At 42.1% G+C, this 10,780-nt stretch overlaps 1 protein-coding gene across 2 annotated transcripts in view; it reads left to right on the top strand.

Annotated features, from left to right (window-relative positions):
* LOC106881285 (intraflagellar transport protein 140 homolog) overlaps positions 1 to 10,780 on the top strand; it is a 33,940-nt gene that overhangs the window by 19,397 nt on the left and 3,763 nt on the right. For both annotated transcript variants that reach the window (XM_052977931.1, XM_052977930.1), the window contains 11 exons: positions 1,039 to 1,161; positions 1,277 to 1,557; positions 2,321 to 2,498; positions 3,925 to 4,008; positions 4,809 to 4,915; positions 5,987 to 6,082; positions 6,543 to 6,675; positions 7,237 to 7,380; positions 7,584 to 7,712; positions 8,884 to 9,066; positions 9,896 to 10,105. In XM_052977931.1, the coding sequence (XP_052833891.1) occupies positions 1,039 to 1,161; positions 1,277 to 1,557; positions 2,321 to 2,498; positions 3,925 to 4,008; positions 4,809 to 4,915; positions 5,987 to 6,082; positions 6,543 to 6,675; positions 7,237 to 7,380; positions 7,584 to 7,712; positions 8,884 to 9,066; positions 9,896 to 10,105 (1,668 nt within the window). The remainder of the gene's footprint in view (positions 1 to 1,038; positions 1,162 to 1,276; positions 1,558 to 2,320; positions 2,499 to 3,924; positions 4,009 to 4,808; positions 4,916 to 5,986; positions 6,083 to 6,542; positions 6,676 to 7,236; positions 7,381 to 7,583; positions 7,713 to 8,883; positions 9,067 to 9,895; positions 10,106 to 10,780) is intronic.

The following is a 10,780-nucleotide window of genomic DNA, read 5'->3' as shown; positions in this document are numbered from 1 at the left end:
TCCTGGGGTCGATTTGCTCGACTAAAGGCGGTGCTCCAGCATGGCCACAGTCAAATGACTGAAACAAGTAAAAGAGTAAAGAATAAAAGAGAGTATACGACGGGCTTCTTTCAGTTTCAATCTACCAAATCCACTCACAAGGCTTTGGTTGGCCCGAGGCTATAGTAGAAGACACTTGCCCAAGGTGCCACGCAGTGGGAATGAACCCGGAACCATGTGGTTGGTAAGCAAGCTACTAACCACACAGCCACTCCTGCGCCTATATATTTTCCCTAATATGATTTTAGTAATTTTGAAGTAAGTCGACATTTTAATTGTCACGGACAAAAACCACGCTTGCGTGGTTTATTTGAAAAATTATAATATATAAAGATGAGGCATGCGCTATTTTGCTTCATAATTATATATTAATCTTTGGCATACCCACTGATGAGAACTTCGCCTGGCAACTTATTTTATTTGCTAATTAAAGTTCGAAAACATGGTCCAGTAACAAAGTACGGTAAACGATTTTATTTTTCATTCCCTTCGAAATTACCCTTAACCGTGGTTTGGATTTTGACTGCTCTTTCTAGCGTGTTAGGTGTCCTGTCAAGGCACCTCTTATGTATTTAAATGTGCACTAATTTTATATATTATTTACATTTAAATCTTAATTATATTTTTAAATCACATTTTTGTTTTTGTGTATGTATGAATAAGCTACTCCATGTTGGATATACATACATACATACTCTCCCTCACTCACATTCACATACACTCTCTCTCTCACTCACTCACTCATACACACTCTCCCTCACTCACACATGCTCCTTCACTCACATTCACATACACCCTCTCTCACTCTCTCTCACACTCACACACGCTCTCCTTCACTCATATACACTCTCCCTCACTCACATTCACATATACACCCTCTCTCTCACACACTTCCTCACTCAACTTCTCCTTCACACACTCACTTTCATTCACTTACACACGCTTCTTCACTTACACTCACACCCTCACTCACCCTCTCATTCTTATACTGCCATACAGGTCGTCATCGTATCACTGTTCGCGACAGACAGAGGCCTACTGTTACAAGAAACAAGCCCCTTAAACGACCCCGACAAATTTGTGATCGGACTCAATGTCCCCTATTTCTATATCCTGCAGGACGTGAGTAGACAGCTTTGTATTCCTTTCTACTTCTTGTTGCTTGTTGGGTGGGGAACGGGTGAATAAATAGGGGCTGGGGTGACTCATGTATATCTACGTTTCTCTTTATTTTCAGTCAGAGGAGAAAAATTGGCGAGAGACACCCACACCCACATCCCCACCACTCTCAGAACCCATGCAGAAGGACGACTCCCAGGGGTCACTCAACTACATCCAACACCACCAACATCAAGACCAACAGCAGCCGACCATCATAGTGGCTCGCAGGACAATGCGTGACTTTGTCGGTTTGGAGACCTGCGACAAAGGAACACAGTCAGCCATGTTAGAATTCTGTTTCCACCAGGCTATTGGCAATATGGACGAGGCTTTCAAGGCAATCAAACTAATTAAAAAGTAAGTGTGATTTTGGGTGGTGTGCGGTGGACGGGTGGTGTTGTTCTTACTGTATTTTAATCCCTGGTCAGCCTATCTGACCCTCATCTTCTCTATCCTTTCTCCTTTTCCCGCCACAGTAGCCAGGTATCTCCTCTCCAGCAAGAAACCTGTTCCTGTCCCTTCTATCATACTTTAGCCCCTCAACACCTAATACAAAGCCACCCACCCTTATATAATGTGAGGTAGCCATTATTTCCTCCCCAGCAAGAAACCTGTTCCTGTCCCTTCTATCATACTTTAACCTTTCAACACCTAACATAAAACCACCCACCCTTATATAATGTGAGGTAGCCATGTATCTCCTCTCCAGCAAGAAACCTGTTCCTGTCCCTTCTATCGTACTTTAACCTCTCAACACTTAACATAAAGCCACCCACCCTTATATAATCTGAGGTGGCCATGTATCTCCTCTCCAGCAAGAAACCTGTTCCTGTCCCTTCTATCATACTTTAACCTCTCAACACCTAACATAAAGCTATCCACCCTTGTATAATGTGAGGTGGCCATGTATCTCTTCTCCAGCAAGAAACCTATCCCTGTCCCTTCTATCATACTTTGACCTCTCAACACCTAACATAAAACCACCCACCCTTATATAATATGAAGTGGCCATGTATTTCCTCTCCAGCCAAAAACCTGTTCCTGTCCCTTCTATCATACTTCTATCACCATTATTAATCATCAGAAGTTACAATTTATGTGTATCTATGTCCAATTACAGTGAGTCAGTGTGGGAGAACATGGCCAAAATGTGCGTAAAAACCCAACAACTGGACGTTGCCAAAATCTGTCTGGGCAAGATGTGCCATGCGCAGGGCGTGAGGGCACTGAGGAAAATGGCGCACGAACCAGAGGTCGAGGTGCAGTTGGCTGTCTTAGCAATGCACCTGAACATGGCGGTAAGTACTGTTGCTGTAACTTGTGGGTATGCATCCAGTAGTGGGGCCCTAGTTCAGGAGTTCCAGGGCTTTGAGCGGTGTGAAACCACCCCTTAGCCTCTGTTGTTCCCGGGTTTATTCTGACCCAGAGTAACCGCATGTGTCAGTTAACCGCATGTTAACTAGCATATGTGATGACAACCCATGTGAGCACAGAGATACAGGAATACTGTCGATGGGTACCAGAGTGGATTGTAAAACCACCAGGCATTAGGGACCGCTAGTTATTGTCAGATGGCATGTAAAAAACACCTTTTGAGTGCTGGGCCTTATGGAAGCAATGACAAATGACCAAGACCTTTGGCAATATGCTGCGCTTGAGAAGAAGACCCATCAAGCCAAGTAAAATTGTAGTCATGGAAGATACTGGTGTCATGCAACTGGCACCCATGCCACTGGAACCATACCACTGGCATGTAAAAGCACCCATAACACTCTTGGAGCGGTCAGCGTTAGGAAGGGCATCCAGCCATAGAAACCATGCTCAAACAGGCTGGAGTCTGGTGCAGCCCTTCAGCTTACCAGCCCTGGTCAAAATGTCCAGTCCATGCCAGCATGGACAACAGATGTTAAATGATGATGATATATATATATATATTGTTTTTTTATTTATGTGCCCTTTCAAAGCCTAGCCAGGCTCATGGGCACCAGTCCATCACAGCGTTACTCAAGAAACAGGAAGAAAAAGTGAGAGAAAGTTGGGGCAAAAGAGTACAACAGGGGTCCCCACTACCCCCTGCCAGAGCCTCATGGAGCTTTAGGTGTTTTCGCTCAATAAATACACACAACGCCCAGTCTGGGAATCGAAACCACAATCCTACGACCACGAATCTGCTGCCCTAACCACTGGGCCATTGCACCTCCACACACACATATATATATATATATATAATATATATATATATAATACAATATATAATATATTATAGGCACATAATATATAATATATTATATGGCTGTGTGATAAATAGCTTGCTTACCAACCACATGGTTCCGGGTTCAGTCCCACTGCGTGGCACCTTGGGCAAGTGTCTTCTACTATAGCCTCGGGCCGACCAAAGCCTTGTGAGTGGATTTGGTAGATGGAAACTGAAAGAAGCTCGTCGTATATATGTATGTGTATATATATATATATATATATATATATATATATGGTGCTGCTGTTGGTTGTGATGGTGGTGGTGGTAACGTTCATATCCAGCCCTAAGGATCCATGCAGACACTGGGTCACGAAGTAGCCCATTGATCTGTCAGACTGTGTCAATCCGTCCGACACGGGCCAGCATAGAACATGGATATTGAACGATAATGATTAATGCTGATATATGACTGATGACGATTGATGACATAACCTCTCCCCACTTTCCCTTCTTCCTCTCTTTGACAGGACGAAGCCGAGAAGTTCCTGAAGAACTGCAAAAGGTACGACCTGTTGAATGAGTTCTACCAGGACTGTGGTCAGTGGGACAAGGTGAGTATGTACATGGGGGGGGGAAGGGGAATGTGGCGGGGAGCAGAAATGGTCAGTAGGTGAGGGGACAGGGCTAGTGTCCACTTGATGGAGAGGTGGTGGGAAGTGTCATGGCAGTGTGGGACAAGATGTGCACCGTCTTTAACTGAGGAAGGGCACATTGGATAATGTAGTCCGAGGTACACTATGACGGGATAAAAGATGGGAGGGTCACAGCTGGAGCATTTTTGATCATAGGTTTGCTGGATCAGGACTGACCTGGGGTTAAACAACAACAACAACAACAAAAACAACTCTAGCCACTAATAGTAACTACTATACAACACATTAAATAATGTAGTCTTAGATACACTATGCCTGAATGAAAGATGGGATGGTCAAAGCTGGAGCATCTCTGATTGTAGGTCTGGTGGACCAGGATTGACCTGGGGCTAAAAAAACAACTATAGCCATTAATACAATATTGTACATTAGATAATGTAGTCCTAGATGCACTATGCCTGAATAAAAGATGGGGTGGTCACAGCTGGAGCATCTCTGATTGTAGGTCTGGTGGACCAGGATTGACTTGGGGCTAAAAAAACAACTATAGCCATTAATACGACTATATTGTACATTAGATAATGTAGTCCTAGATGCACTACGTCTGGATAAAAGATGGGATGGTCATGGTCAGAACATCTTTAATCATAGGCCTATCTGGATCACAGTCTATCTGGAGTTAACATGATAGTAACCGCTCTCTTTTCTTTTTTTCTCTTTGTACCTCAATCTGCCCATGACCACCTCAACCAATGCAGGCCCTGGAGACTGCAGAGTTGTATGACCGAATTCATCTCAAGTGCACTTACCATTGTTATGCTCAGCATTTACAATCAGAGGGCATCAGGCATGAAGCAATAAACAAGTAAGTCTTATAATTCTTACCCTCTCTCCCTCTCTCATTTTCTTTATATCCTTTCTTTCTCTCTTCCTTACCTGTTTTTTCCTCTTCCTATCTCTCTCCTCCTTTTCCCGCTTGGGGTTAGTAACCAGAGGTCAGAGTTTGTGGTCAAAATGGTACAAAAATGAAGCAGAAATCACAAAGAGATAAGGCGGTGAGCTGGCAGAAATGCTTAGCGGTATTTCGTCTGCCGTTACATTCTGAGTTCAAATTCCGCCGAGGTCGACTTTGCCTTTCATCCTTTCGGGGTCGATAAATTAGGTACCAGTTACGCACTGGGGTCGATGTAATCAACTTAATCCCTTTGTCTGTCCTTGTTTGTCCCCTCTATGTTTAGCCCCTTGTGGGCAATAAAGAAATAAGAAATCACAAAGAGACGGTAAAAACACAAACTGGTGTATTATGTTAGCGTTCAGGAAAATTGGGAGAAATCCTTGATCTTTTGAGCATCTACTCTTCTTCAGAAATGATAGATGAGAAGAGAGAAAAATAAGGAGAAAATAACCTAAAAAGAAAACATGAAGATGAAGTAAAAAAATAAACATATGCGCACCCCCCCCATTCGTCAAAAATAATTTATACATACATGCACACACGCTCACACACACACACACACACAAAAAGGTTCATATACACGTCTATATACACACATACTCGCATGCACGCACAAACACACATCTTTCTGCACACATACCCGCACATATTTACACATCCACACGCGCGCGCAAAAAATTCCATATACACGTCTATATACACACAGGAAAAATGCAGGGTGGAAGGTAAAATACAGAAAAAATGTGTATAAAAAATATATGAGAAATAAAACTATAAAACAACATCTCTATAAATATGTAAAAAAAAAAGGTGCCATGCAGTGGGACTGAACCCAGAACCATGTGGTCGGTAAGCAAGCTACTTACCACACAGCCATGCTTGTCCCTATATCTTTCATGGCCATGGCCATAAACCTATATTTTGACCTGATCCGAATTCTTTATGTGACCCCTCCTCACTGACCTCTGTTCTGTTTTACAGCTACAAGAAGGCCGGGACCCACATGTATGAAGTACCCAAAATGTTGTACCCGCAACCGCAAGATCTGTTGGACTTTATACAGAAGAGCAAGGACAAGTAAGTACCCCAGGGTGGTAGCATATGTAGTGATGGTGGCGATGGTGGTAGTGGTGGTGGCAATGTTGATGATGGCTGTGGTAGTGGTAACGATGATGATGGTGGTGGTGGTGAGGCTATAATAGAAGACACTTGCCCAAGGTGCCACAGTGACACAGTGTGACAAGGCTGACCCTTTGAACTACAGGCACAACAGGGTTCGCCACCATCCCCTGCCAGAGCCTCGTGGAACTTTAGGTGTTTTCACTCAATAAACACTCACAACGCCCGGTCTGGGAATCGAAACTGCTATCCTACGACCACGAGTCCGCTGCCCCAACCACTGGGCCATTGTGCCTCCATGGCCAACCCTGTATGTATATATATACAGACACACAAGTCACATGTAAAATAACAAAAAGTAGAATTTCAAAGTGCTATGAGATAGAATTGAACCCAATATTTTGTCTTCCATTTGCAGGACTCTGTACAAGTGGTATGCCCAATACATGGAGAGTATTGAGGAACTTGCTGAAGCCGTGAAGTATTATGATATAGCGCAGGACTATCTCTCATTGGTTCGTGTCTACTGTTTCCAGTCAGACATGGAAAAGGTACGGTGACCGTGGTTTCAGGATTTCTTTCTTTTGGTGATGTTGTAGTGGTGTGTATCCTTTTTATCATCATTTTTTTTGTTTTTAGTTTTTTGGCATCTATTTCAAGCAGGTAGACATACTTAGTATATCCTTTGATTAATTTTTATCCCTCGGCTTTTTAAATGCTATTTTTTTGCCTGCAGTCACCTGTATTGTTGATTCTGTTATTATCATTCTTAAATTAGTGACATTGGATAATAATAGAATTAACGGTAGACCTTTGGGGAGAAAATTTTGCTAATTTGGTAACAATTATATGTTTATCTCACCAATACATTGTGGAAATATCATTATATGAACATATATATAATGAATTTATATTTATGTAATTTTCAGTCTTGCCCGCATACGTTTTGGTATTTCGCTGAATTTCATTTGAGAACAATTCGGTCTTAGTAGACACATTACATGTGATCTTCTTCTAGCACATTAACAGTCCACCTAGAGTAAAAGAGAATGTGTGTGTGTGTGTGTGTATACATTTATGTTCATACGTATATATATATATATGATTTCTAGGCATCGACTATCTGTAACGAGACCGGTGACAGGGCTGCCTGCTATCACGTGGCCCGGCAGTATGAGATCCAAGGAGATTACCAGAATGCTGTTAACTTCTTCACAAGATCAGAGACTTATGGCAATGCCATCCGGCTTTGTAAGGTCAGGGCACCTCATTTCTTTCTTTTAAAAACTCCACAGATCATCTTACCCTGTCCGATTCTTCTTCTCCTTCCTTCCTTCCTTCCTTCCCACTTCTTCTTCTCCTCCTTCTTCTCCTCCTCTCCTTCCAATTCTTCTTCGTATTCTTCTCCTCCTCCTTGTCCTCCTCTCCTTCCAATTCTTCTACATTTATCTTTCTACAGGAGAACGGTATGGAGAACCAAATCCTGAACTTGGCCCTCCTGGGGTCGCCCGAGGACATGGTAGAGGCAGCCAGGTATTTTGAACACAAATTGGGGATGGAAGGTAACGCTGTTATGTTATACCACAAGGTGAGTGAGGCCCTACGCGTATGTATGTATATATCTATCTATCTATATATATATCATCATCATTATCGTTTAACGTCCGCTTTCCATGCTAGCATGGGTTGGATGATTTGACTGAGGACTGGTGAAACCGGATGGCTACACCAGGCTCCAATCTGATCTGGCAGAGTTTCTACAGCTGGATGCCCTTCCTAACGCCAACCACTCCGAGAGTGTACTGGGTGCTTTTACGTGCCACCGGCACGAGGGCCAGTCAGGCGGTACTGGCTACAGCCACACTCAAAAAGGTGTTTTTTACGTGCCACTTGCACAAGGGCCAGTCCAGGGGCACTGGCAACAATCTCCCTCGAAAGTCCTTGCACGTGTCACGGGCACAAGTGCCAGAAAGGCGACGCTGGGCAAAGGTGCCATCACAATTTCGCTTTCGCTTGCCCCAACAAGTCTTCGCAAGCTGAGTTTCGTGTCCAATGAAGGAGACGACGTTGGCATGGGTGCCAGTCGTCGAATTTAGTATGATTTCGATTTCACTTGCCTCAACAGGTCTTCGCAAGCGGAGTTTATTTATATATATATATATATATATATATGTATAAATGATAAAGACCCCCTTCGGTTGTGAATGACCATGGGATTACACCTAGAAAGTTACCCTCCGAGGCACAACTCTGGACAAGGTTGTTTATGGAAGACCAGCAGTCGCCCATGCATGCCAGCCTCCCTTCTCCACACCCCTGATGTTATCTAAGGGAAAGGCAAAGGTTGATGCAGCTTGGTATCCAGTGATGTCAGAAAAATAAGCGAAACACAATCGCACGACTGAGTTGAAGGCAGATTTACTTCTGCCTTTATAGCACGTAAAGAAATCGGTGTTGTAGGAGTGTACGCAGCACGTGTACTACAGCAGTACTATGCATAGCTCAAATACTGAGATTTAAAGGCAGGGGTGAATTATGCCCACCTAATCTACAAAAAAATAAGATATTTTCTCATTTGGTGCATAGTAATCAGACTAACCTTCATAATTGAATTAATTATTGAATTAGGTGTTTATTTTGGCATAAAAAGAAAATGTTGCTATCGATCTATTTTATTCAAGGTAGGCACTGCCCACCTTGCCTACCCAGGTGGCATGTCCCTGCTATAAACATTTCCTATCATCTTTCTCTTCCGGCAGGCTGGCCGTTTATCTAAGGCCCTGGAGCTATCCTTCAGCAGTAAACAGTTCGGGGCTTTGCAAGCAATGACTTTGGAGCTGGATGACAGGGCTGACCCCGAGGTTCTGGAGAGGTGTGCCGACTTTTTTATGGAGAACGCACAGTACGACAAGGCAGTGGAGTTGTTGGCGATGGCAAAAAAGGTAAGGGTTAGGGTGCTGAGAAGTGTGGGGGGTGGGGCTGTGTGGTTGAGGTCATTGGCAGAGGAGTAGTGGTCATGATATGGTTGTATGTGTGCCTGGGAATTACACCAGTAGTAGTGGTAGTCATGGTGATCATAGCCGTGGTGGTGGTGATGGTGGAAGTTGTGAAGGGGTATGTGAAGGGGTATGATTGACTGTAGAGTACTCAGCCACTATATATATATATATATATGCACATACATACATGCATACATACATACATACATATACACACACACACACATATATATATATATATACACACATATATATATGCATACACACACACACACACATGTATATTTAAATATGTATATACATATATATATATATATATATATATATATATATATATATATATATATATATATATATATATATATACATATACATATGCATGTATATATGTGTGTATATATATATATATATATATACACACACACATATATATACATACATATATATATATACACATACACACATATATATACATACATATATATACATATATATATATATACTTTATTTAAAGGCAGCAGAAATATAACAAAAGACTGTTACTCTGAGTTTCACATTCCCGTTCATCGGATGAACGGGAATGTGAAACTCCGAGTAACAGTCTTTTGTTATATTTCTGCTGCTTTTAAATAAAGCATATTACTCTACCTCTGGTATTTGAGTACTCTTTTTTTCCACCTTGTTGCACATTTCATGTGCTTACTCCGGTATATATATATATATATACATACACACACATATATATATATATATGTCTGTTTGTTTCTATCAGTACTGGGAAGCTATACAGCTTCTGATGGAGAAGAGCATCACAGTGACCCCAGAGCTGGCCGAGAAGTTAAGCCCACCAAAGAATACATCTGGTGGCCCAGACAGTGGCGAGAGACTGAAGATTCTGGAAGGAATCGGTAAGATCTGCATGCTTCAAGGACAGTACCACCTGGCCACAAAGAAATATACACAGTCCGGCAACAGAGTGAAGGTAAGTGGTCTTTCGGTACTTTTGCCACACTCATTCTCACTCAAGCATTTCCATACACACCCTCTATGCTTTTTGTTGTGTAACGATTCTGACCATCCCCTCCAAATGACTAAAAGTGGACTGACTCATTGTTATAAAGTAAAAAACTGTGAGCGATTGGCAGTTCAGGTTGGCAAGCAGTTCGCTGTGAGCAGTGACTGAGAGCGTTTAACCTTGTGTAATATCAATAGTAGTGCACCATGTATATATTTTCTTTCCCTCCTGCTTCATTAATTTAAACACCCAATAGAAGGATATAAAACATTTCTTTGTCTTCTGATGAAGGACTAATATCTGAAATGTTAAAATACTGACCATCCCCCCCGACCAAATGACTAAAGGTGGACTGACTCATTGTTATAAAGTAAAGAACTGTGAGCAATTGGCAGTTCAGGTTGGCAAGCAGTTTGCTGTGAGCAGTGACTGAGAGTATTTAACCTTGTGTAATATCAATAGTGTATATATTTTGTTTCCTTCTTGCTTCATTAATTTATATACCCAATAGAAGGATATAAAACTTTTCTCTTTGTCTTCTGATGAAGGACTAATATCTGAAATGTTAAAATACTTCCTTTTTCCATTAACATTTTGTCTACCAACCCCATTTCATGCTACCAGTGATCTAATTTTGTTATA

The sequence above is a fragment of the Octopus bimaculoides genome, chromosome 29, assembly GCF_001194135.2.
Source record: "Octopus bimaculoides isolate UCB-OBI-ISO-001 chromosome 29, ASM119413v2, whole genome shotgun sequence".
Lineage (NCBI taxonomy): Eukaryota > Metazoa > Mollusca > Cephalopoda > Octopoda > Octopodidae > Octopus > Octopus bimaculoides.
The sequence above is the reverse complement of the archived record's forward strand: the minus strand, read 5'-3'. Positions and strand labels throughout refer to the sequence as shown.